This window comes from Vipera ursinii, assembly GCF_947247035.1.
Source record: "Vipera ursinii genome assembly, chromosome: 2".
NCBI classification, from domain to species: Eukaryota; Metazoa; Chordata; class Lepidosauria; order Squamata; family Viperidae; genus Vipera; species Vipera ursinii.
The window spans coordinates 139,721,973-139,737,229 of record NC_139513.1 but is presented as its reverse complement, the minus strand read 5'-3'; the positions used below and the strand labels follow the sequence as shown (position 1 = coordinate 139,737,229).

General features: G+C 35.7%; 1 protein-coding gene across 1 annotated transcript; it reads left to right on the top strand.

Annotated features, from left to right (window-relative positions):
* Positions 1-72: 72 nt before the first annotated feature.
* On the top strand, positions 73-10,353 carry LOC310633771 (elastase-1-like; the record flags this gene model as incomplete). Its single annotated transcript, XM_083351651.1, has 5 exons — positions 73-175; positions 2,236-2,440; positions 3,707-3,972; positions 8,852-8,985; positions 10,120-10,353. The coding sequence occupies 5 exons, from the start codon at positions 73-75 to the stop codon at positions 10,351-10,353; spliced, it is 942 nt and encodes a 313-aa protein (XP_083207777.1).
* Between the last annotated feature and the right edge of the window lie 4,904 nt (positions 10,354-15,257).

Genomic DNA, 15,257 nt, shown 5'->3' with positions numbered 1-15,257 from the left:
TGAGCCTCGACGGCCCGCGCCTGAGGGGGAAAACGCGCGATGTCGGCTGCCATTTTGTTTGCTGGACGGACGATGAGCCGCAACTTTGCCGCCGCCGCCTTTTCCTTTTGGGCTTTGCTTGTGCTGTTCAGGGAAGCCGCGCCCCAAACCCTGTCCTCCCTAAATCTGACCGACGGTGAGCCTGGCCTCGCTCCGTCCTCGCAGGGCGTCGAGCTCGGCCGTTGATCGCCAACGTGCTGCTTCGCACGGGGTAGCCTAACAGATCGAGCTTGAGGGGAAAAACCGTCACCGGAGCGCGCGGGAACGCGAGGGCCCGACAAGGAGGCGTCCGCCGAGCTACCCTGCTGCCGTTTATGCAACAGCGGTGGCTGTCGAAAGACCCATCACGATTGCATAAATAGGGGCGAAAGTGGGGGTGCTTCAGGACGAAAAATAATTGGGGACTACTACAACTTTGTGCAAAGTTATGTTCTGCAGTACGGGGGTTTAGTTTCCTACGATCTTTGTCGATGTTACAGCAACTAGGTTGTGGGAGTGTGATTCCCTTCTCTTTTTTTTATAAATGAGCGAAGGAAATACAGTTAACCCGGGCGTGGCTGCTGCCGTTTCCTCAGTTGAGATCCAGTCCCGAATATATGGGCCCAACAATTTTCCCAATTATTTTCTGTACCTCTCGCCCCGTAAATCTGTTGTAGGTGCTCCTGTGTTGGGAATTCTGAGAAGCCTCTGCCGCATTCAATTTGCTAGTTTTCAGCTTGAAGGACGCTGATTCATAATTGCTTTGGATTTATCTCTTCTGATCGTTACAGTTGTGTTTATTATCGAAGAAGGCTAGCATTGTTGCTAATATTGTAGGTTTGACTTTTCATACTAATTAGAGCTGTTGAAAGTAACTTGGGATGTCGGTAGCAAATCTAAATAAAAGCGCCTTTGCCTGCTGTATAAAGGCAGAATATAAATAAATTAAAATACTCTTATGAGTTTATAAATATTTAAGATTGCAATTCTTTTGGCAATATTATTCAGAAATGGTTTGCCATTGCCTTATTAGCTGAGGAAAAGTGGTTGGCCAAGGTCATAAAGCTGACACTGTGCTCAAGATCAACTAAAATTCACAATTTCCCACTTTCTAGCCTGATGCCTTAACTGCTGCACCTAAGTGGCTCTCATTCCTTTATTGCTAGATACTATTTTGTAGCCAAAATAAAAATAATAAACTAATACAGTGTAAGTTTTTTGGTTGAACAGGGAAGATTTGGAATCAAAACTTCTGATTTACCAATTTCACTGGATAACTGCAAATTTATTTATTTTTTTATTTATTTTTAATCCCATTTATATCCCGCCCTTCTCCGAAGACTCAGGGCGGCTTACAATCTAAGCACTAATCAAATGTGCTTAGCAATAGCCTTCATTCTATGTATATGCCTGCTTATTAGGGCTTTCGCCCCCCTCCCCAAGCGGCATTATTACAAAGTCAGCTTAATTGCCCCCAACAATCTGGGTCCTCATTTTACCTACCTCGGAAGGATGGAAGGCTGAGTCAACCTTGAGCCTAACAAAATTTTTGTAATGATATTACAAAGAAAGGGGGAATTCATATCAATTATTGTATTCTGATCACAGTGTAGGAATTGTATCTTGAGATTAAGCTCAGTTTTGCAGTTTGTTTTACTAAGGCATCAATTGTAAACTGCCTGTGAGTTCAGAATTAGACATTTAAGCACCTGCATGTGTTTTCGATTACAACTCCAAATCTCTTTACATCTGATCTACTTACTGACTGTAGCAGATCAAAGTATTAGCCAAGTTGTCTGTTGAGTTTGCTGCTGCTTCAGGTCAAATGACTAAGTTGGACCAGGGGTCCCCAACCCTTGGTCCATGAACTAGTACTGGGCCGCAGTATGCCAGCAACCGGGCTGCACAAACAAGGAAAGCCCCATCTGCAAGATGCAGGCAGCACACAAAACCATGCCCCCGTGGAAAAACCTCTCCAAGGAACCTGTCCCTGGTGTCCAAAAGGTTGGGGGCCTCTGAGTTGGACAACTCTTCTAATAATGAAAGCTAGTGGTGTTTTAAAATCATTAATCTCCTAAGAGTATCTAGTCCAGTAACAGCAAATATTTCTTATCCAGATAAGTTTTAAAAGGCTCTTTGGTTATTACTTTGTGTATATTGTTGAATGTTGGTGTTGATTTTTAGTTATTTTACAATAAACTACATTTTGATTTCCAGGATGTGGAGCAAGGCCTGCTATAGTTAACATAACAGCAGAGACTCAAATTGTAGGTGGACATGTTGCTCAGCTTGGAGCATGGCCATGGCAAGTTAGTCTTCAGATTTATCGTGTTCCATCAGGTCGATATCGGCATGTATGTGGCGGATCTTTAATTAGTAACAACTCAGTACTGACAGTGGCACGTTGCATTAAGAGATGGGTGTATGTATCTTTAATTTCTAAATCTTTTTTGTTCAGTTTGAAGGTTTTAAACAAATGATTGAATTTTGAAATTATATGTGGAAGGAGAGATTCAGAAAAAGTGTTTTACTATACCTTTAGCCTTAACAACACTTGTTCAAATCTTTTTATTAAACTAGATAAAATTTAAAAAAAACTAGATAGAATAGCACACTGACTTTCTTGCTGTGCAGTGCTCCTTCATCTACTGTTCTGTATTGATATTTTATTTGGCTAATGTCAGTTCTTCCATTTGGGGATTTTTTAAAACATGCTGGCCCAGAATCTACATAGAAATGAGTACAGAAATTGGCATCTTTCTTTGCAATATGTGTTTACTATAAAATAAATCTTGGTGATTGTCTGAGGTTTGTTGCCAGTTACACTATCAATATAATATTGTCCTTATATAAATTTACATGAATCTTCACTTTGAATACCATGTATAGCTTTATTCACTATGCTTCAAAAAGCATACTACCAAATGGTAAAAATGCAAAAATGTAGCTCCTTTGGAGGAAAGATAAGATGTCGAAGTTCTTGGCTTAGAGCAATGTTAGGTAAAGGGAGATATGCTGGAGGTATAGTGTGAAATCATATATAGTATGAAAAATTGGTGTTTCAATTTATAGTTAAAGTATAGAGTTTATTGCCATCAGATGTAGTAATAATTCAGATGATTTTAAAATGGGGATGAAAGAATAAATTCATGGAGGAGAGAAGTATTAATAGTTAGTAATCTTGCTGGCTGTATGTTATCCTGTGAATTAATAGCAGGAAAAACAATGGAAGAGAATTACTCTATTGTCCTCAATTCTTTGTTTTTAAGTTTCTTAAATGCATTTGGTTGGGCACAGGTACTAGATTCCTTCTCCCAAACCATTTAGAGTTCTTATATCCTGTATTCATGACATAATGCACATATATACAGATTTATCTTTCAGAACAAAAAGATATTGTATGGTATTTTTTATCTCATGATTCTGTATTCCAATTTCCAAACTGAATACTTAAGAATTTTGAAGAATAATTGTCATAATAAAACAAACTCCTAATGGCAGAGATCAGTACCTATGTTCCTATTTTTATTTAAGGGATCCCTTTGATAAAATTGCAAATTTCTTACTTGATAGAATTCTTAATTGAATTAGAACTATAGTAGTACAAATTTTAAGATTGCATAACTCTAAAATTATGTAAAGAAGCCGCTGAGCCTCATTAACTCTACAAAGGATTTTATTGTCCTAGGAACCCAGAATATTGGAGAGTTGTGATAGGTTTACATCATCTTTATAAACCTCATTCTCACACCATAAGTCGTCGGGTGAAAAGTATAATTGTCCATTCTGGTTTCAAGTGGGACAGCTACGAAAATGATATTGCAATGTTTAAACTTGTGAAGCTTGTTGAGTACAATAAATATATTCAACCTATCTGCCTACCTCACAATTCTCATCTAGTAACTGATAAGAATCCATGTTATATAAGTGGATGGAGAAACAGAAAGAAAAAAGGTAATTATTTAATGTTTCTGCAGATAATATTTCATGAACTCAGAAAGCTTTCATATTTTAATTCAAGTAATTTAACTTATTATGGAGAACAGGGTTGGACAGTATTTAAGGGGTTGAGAGCTATGCTTCCTTTCAGCCTTCCAAGAAAACCTGTGATGCCATCACTAGGAAGGATTGGGCTGATTCTTAGTCCTTCAGGGCAGTTCAGGGGTGCATATGGGAGCCAGGAGGCCTGCAAAAAACAAATTACTCCCACTGCTAACATTAAAACCACTGAATCTCCATTCTTTAGGCTATTGAGACTGCATGGGGACAACTTTCTGTAATGTAAACTCTTGTCTGTCTGCAATATTAATATAAATTTCAGCTTTAACCTGCACATCAAACTAAATTAAATCTCATTATCTGCTGAATTACTTTATATTATAGATCTGAAGCAAATTTTCTTTTGGCTAATGATTCAAGCAAATTGATATGAGTGCTCTCATATTAGGGCTATGAAATGTTATGGAGTATAAAATTATAGGCTAGGAAAGAAAGCCCAGAAGAATGAATAATTTTCATATAATCTACATTAAATCATGCGTAATTTCCTTTCCACCATATTTAATATTTAGTGACAACTTCTGGAGATGCTCTTGTGCCTGAATACTTCAGGCAAATTTGTTTTAAATCAGTTACTCCAGGGATTGTGAGCCTCACTATTTTGTTCTGGTTTCCTGATATAGTCAACATCAAGAAATTATCACATGTCCCTTATAATCAGCTGATCCGTTGTTTTGTAGGTAAAAAGAAGAGTAGTAGACTTCTGGGGAAGAAATGCCTTGCTACACTGAGAGTGGAGGCAATGACTGCAATGGAATGAAGAGCTGGTGAAGGGACCGGCTGTTCAGGTTTCCTCTCTGAACAAGACAGCACTTTGGAATGACCACATGTGCTCCAAACAATTGCAAGGAGACCATCAGCTGACAATCTCCAGCAGGTTTAAAGTGCTGGGAGATGAGGGTTTGTCATCTTTGCCCAAGCTGGCATTTTTTTTTTCAAATGACACTGGATTTCCTTTCTTAATCACTTTTGGAAATTGCTTATTAACTGTTTTTCAGATATTAAGAACCTACAGAAAGGCAACTTTTACTACCCTGGATGAGTTTCCTTCAATCCTTAACAGAAGAAGATTTAAATAGGAATATAAGTAGTTAAAAAACCATTTGGGTAACAGCCTGTAAAAGGACAATTAGAATGTAGATTATAAATGGACTGGGGGTCCAAATTATTTTGAAATAAAATTTTTAAACTAATTTTAAGAAACGTTCCCATGATAAAATGCTGTTGTTTATGTATGTATATATGTGTGATTTTTGAAAGTTGGACACTAGCGGATACCAGAAGGAACTAAAGAACAAGAAGGCTTAAATTAGAATGGAACAAAATACTTTAATATTGGATGTATTGAAACGTTCCCATGATAAAATACTGTTGTTTATGTATGTATATATATGTATGATTTTTGAAATTGGACACTAGCGGATACCAGAAGGAACTAAAGAACAAGAAGGCTTAAATTAGAATGGAACAAAATACTTTAATATTGGATGTATTGAAAGATGAATCCAGAAGTTGATTTTAAAAGTGTCTGCCATTACAGATAGAATTCGATTTATGGCCACAATTGAGTCCAAAATTTCTGTTGCTAAGCAAGGCCGTTAGATGAGTTTCCCCCCATTTTACAACAATTTTTGCCACAATTGTTAAGTGAATCACTGCAGTTGTTAAACGAATCATGCTGGCTTCCCCAATGACTGCTTGTCAGAAGCTGGCTGGGAAGATCACAAGTGGAGTTTACATGACCCTGGGACAATGCAACTGTCATAAATACATGCTAGTTACCAAGTGCCCAACTTTTGATCATATAACCATGGGGATGTTTCAATAGTCATAAGTCTGAAAGCTGGTCATGTCATTTTTTCAGTATCATTGTAACCTTGAATGGTCACTAAATAAATTATTGTAAGTCAAGGATTGCCTATATAGATAAGTGTTTGAAAATGGTATGGAAGAGAAGTTTTATAGGTTGTGACAGACTGATTTGAAAGTGGATTCAAAATCATTGGTTATGTGAATGGTATGTAAGGAGATGCTATACTGGATGTACAAATTAAACTGACTGGTATCTTAACAAACCAAAAGAGACCTGGATAACTTTTTTTATATTGGATTTACAAAAAAAGCTAATTTTATGAGAAGGTATAAAGAAAAAATGAGAATAAAGTTCTGGGACTATTATTTCCGGGGAGTGTCAAAAGTAAAGGGAAAGAATATAAAGTTGTTTATTTGATCAAGGTTTTGCTCATCAGAACTGCAGGCTCTAAAGATTTGGTGGTAGATGATACAGGGAGAAGATATCTTGTTGAATTTTACAAGGAGGTAATAAGTTACTAAAACTTGTTATGGGGAAGTAATTTTCTAGATTTTTCTTTTTATGAACTATATTATTTTTTCCATTTTCCATTTTTTCCTTTTTTCCCTATTTCTTTTTCTAGTTTGTAATAGATCTTATCTTTTTAATAGCAACATTCAGTAACATCATTAAAAATAAGAGTAACCTGTAGTTGGTGAGCTGCACTTTGATTTTGTCAAGGGACCATTTTTCTAGATTGGGATGGGCCACCTTTAGTCTCCATCTCAATACTTTAAATACTCTTCAGATATTTATAAGTTTGCACTGCTGAAACGAAGTGGCACATTGTAGATTTGGATGGCATTGGTTTGAAAAACCAATGGGCTTAAGTTTTAAGAAATATATCTCTTATGATTAATGAAGTAATACACCCAACATTTTGTTTTATGTTTATTGAATTCCCCAAAGAATATGTTTTAAAAAGTTGGATATTAGATTTCTTGTGTTGGCATTGAAATAAATTTGAGGCCTCTGACTCAAAAGGCAGCCAGCTATAGATGCCTTTTGGTTTCAAATAGTAAAGGCTAATACAAACTATATTTAGAGAAAGAAAATAGAATAGAAAGTAAAAAATAAAGGAAAAAGAAAAAAAGAAGAAAGAAAAGTAAGAAAAAATATGTAAAGAAGTGAATTTAATGATTCTTCACCTCCATTAAAGTTACAAACAAACATATTCCTTTCTTTTACTTCTAACAGTCTTAATCTTCATTCAAATAATGTTTTAGGATTTGATTTTTCAATTCTTTTTAATCTCATTGCAAAGAGACCTTTAGGTCTTTTACATACTTGTTTTTTAAATCCAGTAAGGAAAAAAATATTCATGTCACTTTCTTAGTTCATCATTTGTATTTCTCTTTTGATTTTTAAAGTATCACTTTCTTTTGTATATCCAGTGAGAAATCATTTTCCAAGTTTTTCTTTTGGCTTGTCATTTGTAAATCCACTTTCAATATCAAATTTGTTCTGCATTTCTTTAAGTTCATTTTTTTAAACATAGTCTAACCATAGAGGCAGATACCATGACTGACACTGTTGATATTGTGGCTACTAATCTCTGGTTCCATTCTTCAAAAGACTCCTTTAATGTTTTAAATGTTGTAATGTTTTGCATCATTTTAATTGATAGTTTTGTGTCTCCCCCCCTTGCCTAGAATCTTTAGTTCCCTCTAGTGTCCAATTTTTAAAAACATAAAATTATTTATCTTCGTTATGACTTGCAAAACTAGAAAAGATCTATTTCCATGGGTTCTTTGTTCTTTATAATCCCAAAATCTTACAAATGTTTCTAAATTCCCAAGTGTTATTTAGTTTTTGCTGTTTATTACAAATTATTTATATTTTTAAGCTTATGATTAAATTTTTATTTCATTCAGGATTGAAGCAAAGTCACCTGCTGTTTTCAAATTTATCGTTCCAAAGGTCTCTAATAGCTTAAAAGGAATTAAAAAGCAATTTTTGAAAGAGTTTGGAAAGTGAGGTTAGTAAACCTAGTGTCTTTTAAAAGGTGCTGAGCACTGTTGCGAGCAAGATGGCTGTTGCTGTCATCTTCTATTGGTCACACCTGCAAGAAACGAGGAGCAGTTGTCTGGAATATATGTGGGTTATCTCCCATCTTCTCCTTCATAGATAATACAGGAGCAGGTCTACTTACCAGTTCTCCATTGTTTGCCACAGTTGTCAACTCTGCTTTTGCAAAAATGTCTTCAGTCAACCTTTCCCCAATTTTTATTTTTATTTCTAAAAATGAGATTACCTATGTTTTTACAACATTTGAATTATATAATGCTAAATTTAAGGATGAACTATACTTATATTGAAGCTACCTGGATCTTTTTAATATTTTTTATCCTGCTATGTTTCATTTATTGTAATGACTACAATGTATGTAGGTAGGGAGTTCTACAGAAAAAAATTGAATGGGTGAAAAAATGTGTTTTCAGCATCTAATGATTTGAAGGCTTAGGGCATTATGCTTAGAAAATAGTACTGGGTCTAAAACTCTCAATATTCTGTATTTTCCATAAGGTTTGTCTTACTACAAAATTAGGGAATCTGTAGCATTTAAAGTTTTATGATGGTACTAGTTCTTATAACCTGCAGTTGACTCTATATGATATTCCAAGTTATGTCCTCAGCAAAGAATTTGTGTCTATATTTGTTGTTTGAGAATAGTAAACATGATTAAGAAAAATGAAGTGCAATAAATGTAAATAGTGATAATTACCCACTGGTAGTGGCCTTTGACCTTTTTGTAATGCAAGTTCATTGCCTAGCATTCAGTGAGGTAAACTGAAGTCTTTGAACACTTATTCCATAATAGATTTGTTGTTTTAAAGTTACTGGGTTTTTTACTGTTCCTTTGGAAACTATAAAGAATGCTGAACACAGCACACTTCCACATATTTTGTGTTTTCTTCACAGGCAAAATTAAAATTGAATTACAAGAAGCTCGAGCAATTATTATTCCACTATCTGTCTGTAATAAATATGAATGGTATAAAGAAAAATTATCAACTGATATGATTTGTGCCTCCTCACCAACAAATAGCTGTGTGGTAAAATAAAAATATTTTTACAAGTTTTAAGTGTATAATATATAATGTCATTTGGGATTTCAGCAGTGCCTAAATTGAATAATAAGTAGATAAATTAAAAGAATTTGCGAATTCATGTATTTTTTTAAAGAACTTTTTTAAAATAAGGAACATCTCAAACTAATTGGTTCTTTTCAATTACAGATAGTTGACTTATGACTACAATTGTTTGCAAAATTTCTGATGCTAAGTGAGATATTTGTTAAGTGAATTTTGTCCCATTTTACAACCTTGTCACATTTGTTAAGTGTATCATTGCAGTTGCAGTACGCCGTCCTGAGTCCTTCGGGAGAAGGGCAGTATAGAAATTCAATTAATAATATAATAATAGTTACTAAGTTAGTAACAGATGTTAAGTGAATCTGGCTTTCTGATTGACTTTGCTTGTCAGAAGGCCGTAAAATGTGATCACATGACCTTGGGATACTGCAATCGTCATAAATAAGTTAGTTGGCAAGCATCTGAATATTGATCACCTGGGCATGGGGATGCTGCAGCAGTCGTAAGTGTGAAAAAGTCATAAGCCACTCTTTTCAGTGCCGCTTTAACTTTGAATGGTCACTGAATGAACTGATGCAAGTCGAGGACTCAACTCTTAGCCTTGAATTGGCTTTGTATCAAATGCAGACGGGATCAAATGCTCTTATTTCTTATAGCCTAGGTGCAAATTCACTATTTTAAAACTTGTTAGTAAACTTTTGTATTCATATAAAATTAAAAGTTTGAAAATATTAAATGGCAGAAGAACTTTTGACATATAAAAATTTTGTATTTTCATGGAATTTTTCCCCCATTCGTTTTTTTGTTTCTTTGAAGTGTTTTGTGTTGGAAGGATTTTTATTTTTTCTGTAGTTTTTCTTAAGCACAGCCACTATATTATTTTTAACATAGTTTTAATAACAGTTTTATAGTCTAATAAATGTGTAATATGTCAAGAAATATCAATATTTCTAAATTGAATAAAGAATATTTTAAAAACATATTTTTTGTTAGTTGAACCACCCTATCTGAACGAAGTGGAAGATTCCTATATAATACTTCAGAATTTTAGAATAACATGAACATTTGAGTTTTTCCCTATTTTTCATATTCCAGGAAGATAGTGGTGGACCTTTGATGTGCTATTTCCCAAGCGTATCCCAATACTATCTGATAGGCATCACCAGTTTTGCCACTGGCTGTAATCAAGATAAATATCCAGGACTCTATACACGTACAGTGAGTTACAGAAAATGGATAGATTTTCATCTTCATGATAAAACCACAACCACAGTGAACATCCAAAGTATTCTAGTTCTAACTATGGAATGGATTATCTTTCACCTATAGACATGTTATTAGATGGGATATTTTAACATTTCTGCTAGTTTGTTTAAACTATGTCAACTAATGGAGTTTGTAATCTATGACTTTACTATCTCAACTACACTTGAAATATATTTAATTTGTAATCATTTTAGTTAGCAGGTCACATTTTTAAATATTTTTCATTGTATTAAATGCCTGAAATATTGTTATGCTGTATGATATAGAAACCATGCACTGTTGAAACTTAATATCATATATGAATTACTGTACTGGTTGAAGAGTATACAAAGTATAATATGTAGCTTGATCTGTCTTCTGATACCTCTAATAGGATTAGCTCTAAATAGGGTTGACGATGCTTCTGTCCATCAAAATTGGAGAAAGTTCTTTTCCTTAGTTTGCAATCCAATTATTGTTATCTTGTTGCTGTAGAGCATTTAGAAGAATGGATCATAGGATATTATTGCATAGATAAAATTTCCTCTCTTTATATCAGTGGACTTCTGCCACATCAGACAATGCTTGTGGATTAAAGAAGTTTATTTGAAAGAAACTTGCGCTGGATCCGATCCAAAATCACCTTTGACATACCAGTATATTTCGTCTTTTACGTTTAGCTAATTTAGAGATAGACCTACATAAAAATAAGTTTTTGTTATGAGCCCTATAAACATTACATGTTGAATTCATTAATACATATGAATGGAAATGGTAAGAAGAATAAGTGAGAAAAATACAAGAATGTGAATTACTGCATGAAAGGCTATGAAAAGGCATGTGTCATGGCATGTACTATAGAAATGCCATGTATAAATGAATGGAATATGAGTACATGTGAAGGCACTGAATAAGTGAATAGCATTGTTCAAATTAGTGACAAAAATATTTTGAGCCTTTAAAAACTTAAAATGTTATCACATCAGACTACCATAGAACAATATAAAACTGTCCGTAGGATAGAGAAATTAACATGTAACAGTCCCATGGTATGGGATATTTTTATACATTTAATATTTTTTGTCTAAATTGCAACATTTGTCATATTGATTATGAGGGTTGAATGAAAAGTATGCCTCCATCTCCCTAACCTTATTTCTGGATATTTTAATTAAAAAGTGGGAAATAATTCTTGAAATCAACTATTTTGTTACTTGTATTTCTGTATTTACTTCTGGATATAAAATAAGATAATCTGTAAGCTATGCTGGCTCAGGAATTCTGGGAGTTGAAGTCCACGAGTCATAAAAGAGCCAAGGTTGCCTACCCCTGGCATAGTGGATGGGGTTAAACAGTGAGATCAAATTTGCAATTGCCTTTTGGGTGATGAGATCTAGTGCTGTCTTGCTGCAGCAAAATTTCCTTTTGTGTGATTCCAAATTTTGTTTAATCCATTTCAAAATGTTGAATGTTGTAATACAATTTTCTGAGTTGACAGTAATGGCAGGTTCAAGGAAATCCATATGAATAATGCTAACTACTCCCCCCATAACTATGAATTTTCCTGTCAAAGCGTAGGTTTATTTTTGTAATATTGTGGAAAATGTGCAAATATTGCACATTTGTGCAAGCCTTCCAAAATTGAAAAATATCAATCTGATCTACAAGCTCCTGTGATACTCAAAGCATAATAGCAGTTTCCCTTTGCATAATCTGTTGTCCTTAATCAGTTCATAAGACTTTCATATGAAATTTACTGGTTGCTGTCACATATTGTCCTCTTCATTCCTGATTGTACACATCAACACTTGTTGACTCCCACCATTATATATATACTGTATTTGTCCAGCAGTGCATAATACTCATGTTAACACAGTCAACACCATAAGCATGACTTCAGTGAATATCAATTGAAGGAACTCCTTTGGCAGACAAATGTTTAATATCAGTATATTGCTTAAGCATATTAATAAGCACTCACTAAAGGCTTTCTTTTCACAATCTTGCCAAAGTTTCCAACTGAAGAGAAAGAAAAACAGATGCTAAAAAACATGTCAGAGTTTCTAGCACATCAGAATTGCCATTTGTTGGTGATTTATAATTTCATTCAGTCCTTGTACTGTGGTAAGTGAGATCTTTCTGCAGGAAATCTAATCTCAGAGTAATAAAGTCAGCCTTGAAAGCATTTCAGATGCGAAACACATCCACAAGTGCCTGAGCAGTTCAGGACTCAATACTGGGTCTTTGGTTTGGAAATATCAGATAATATCATGTATTTGAAGACATACATGAAAGCCAAGCCTACCAGAGTTACATGGTATGCAAGCATGCTCGGTGAAATTTCATAGAACAATTTTATCATATCTACTAGTTTGCTATTATAGACATGTTAACTTGTACCCAGAAAAGCAGCTAAAAATGTTTCCGTCTTACAGAACTTGCTATTCCCCTGGAATTTTGATCCCATTTCTTTTTGGATTTTGTCTGCCAGTATGTCTAACATGATTACAAATAATGAGAAAGTACACTCCTTTGCCTTGTCCCGTATTAAAAAGCTTGCAGTGTTATTTACTATGATATTTTCTATTTGCTACTAATACAGTATATGCTTTCCACACAAGTTTTGAATTTTTTTCTCCTGGGCTCATTTTGCCAAGGGCCTCCAATAGGAAAATCCAGTCCAAGTGGCCAAAGGCTTTGAACACCTCCTTTTTCTTTAATTAATGTATTCTAACACATCTACAATGAACCTGTCATTTTTAACTTCCTCTTTGGAATGTAGTAATAAACCTTTATTGTCAAAGTACAACATGTGTACATTGAGATTAGCTGAGCCTCCCCCCGTGCGCTCTCCCCCCAACACACAGTGACAACAAACCCTCCATCCTACCACACCATGTGAACCAACTACACCACACACCAGCCTCCCAAGTCAATTCTGCATAAGTTCACAGAGATTATATCCCATTTAAAAGCCTAACAGCCCATGGATAAAAGCTATTTTTCAGCCTGTTGGTACGGCTGGCTATACTCCTATATCTCCTACCGGATGGTAGGAGAGTAAAGAGATACCGTCCAGGGTGTGAGTCATCCCTGAGAATTTTCCTCACTCTTCCAAGGCAACGAGCCCTGGCGATGTCATCCAGTGGTGTCAGGGGACAGCACACAATGTCTTGTGCTGTGCTGACTACCCTCTAATACTTTCCTGTCTGCGGCTGTCAGACCAGCATACCAAACCACAATACCATATGAGAGGACGCTCTCTATAGTAGAGCGGTAAAAGAGGGTCATTAGCCGTTGTTCTACCCTGTTCTTCCGCAAGACCCTAAGAAAGTGAAGCCTCTGTTGGGCCTTTCTAGCCACCTGGGTTGTGTTAACTTTCCAGGTCAGATCTTCACAGAGGTAGACTCCCAGAAATTTAAAGGAGGAAACTCCACACAGTCCTCCCCGATGTAAAGTGGGGCAGGTTCCTCCTTTTTTCTCTGGAAGTCTAACACCATCTATTTCGTCTTGCCAATGTTTAGGTGCAAGTTGTTGTTACTACATCATATGGATAGGTTTTGTATCTCCGCCCTATATGCTGTCTCATCCCCACCTGTAATAAGACCTACCACAGTTGTATCATCTGCAAACTTGATTATCGCAGTGGATGGGTCAGATGATACACAATCATAAGTGTATAAAGAGTACAGGTAGGGGCTAAGCACACAGCCCTGTGGCGTGCCGGTGCAAAGCTTCAGGGGGGTGGACAAAGCAGACCTGACCCTCGCTGTTTGTAACCGATCCCTAAGAAAGTCTTGAATCCAGTCGCAGATGGCGGGGGAGAATTTCAAGTCTGTTTGAACTGTATGGCTTCAGAAATACTGTAGTGAATACAATCGTCAATGAAGAAATTGACTTATATCATTGTAGCTTCTTCAGATCACTTTCTTCGTAAATTTCTACTTTTTCTAATGTCCTTGGTATTGTTTTTGTCATTTGGATTTCATTCATTGTTATTGGTAATCGTTCCATCAATTCTTCCTCTTTTTGTAATACAGGTAGCACTCTATTTATTTATTTAAATCCCATTTATATCCCACCGGTCTCCGAAGACTCAGGGCGGCTTACAATCTAAAGCACAAATCAATGTGCTTAGCAATAGCCTTCATTCTATGTATATGCCTGCTTATTAGGGCTTTTGCCCCCCCCCCCCAAGCGGCATTATTACAAAGTCAGCTTATTGCCCCCTACAATCTGGGTCCTCATTTTACCTACCTCGGAAGGATGGAAGGCTGAGTCAACCTTGAGCCTGGTGGGACTCGAACCTGCACTAATTGCAGGCAGCTGGTGTTACTTAGGACCACAGTGGAGCCCAACATTTCTGTTGCTAAGCGTGACAGTTAATTTTGCCCCATTTCATGACCTTGTCATAGTTGTTAAGTGAATTACTACAGTTTTTAACTTAGTAACACATGTTAAGTGAATCTAGTTTTCCCATTGACTGCTTGTCAGAAGGTTGCAAAAGGTGAACATATAACCCCAGGACACTGCAGCTATCATAAATATAAGCCAAGTGTCTGAATTTTAATCACATGACCATGGGATGCTGCAACAGTCAAAAGTGTGAAAAACAGTCATAAGTCACTTTTTTCAGTGATGCTGTGACTTTGGTCACTAAACAAACTTGTAAGTCGAGGACTACCTGTATTCAGTCCATCTGGGTCTGGTGCCTTTCCCATTTTAATCTTCATAACTTTAATCTCCTGAACTGTAATTGGCTTGCTTAATATTTGTGTTCTTCAGAAACTTTTCACATTCTGAATTTTGAATATATGTTTCAGATTTCTTTATTAATTACATGCTTAGAGTACAATTCTAATCTATACTGAAATTTAAGACAAGTGACATAATAGTACAATCTGAAGCTTGAAGCCATGACACCATATTAAGGTGCTGGTTCTTACCTTTAAAGCCCTACATGGCTTAGGCCCGGGATATTTGCAGGA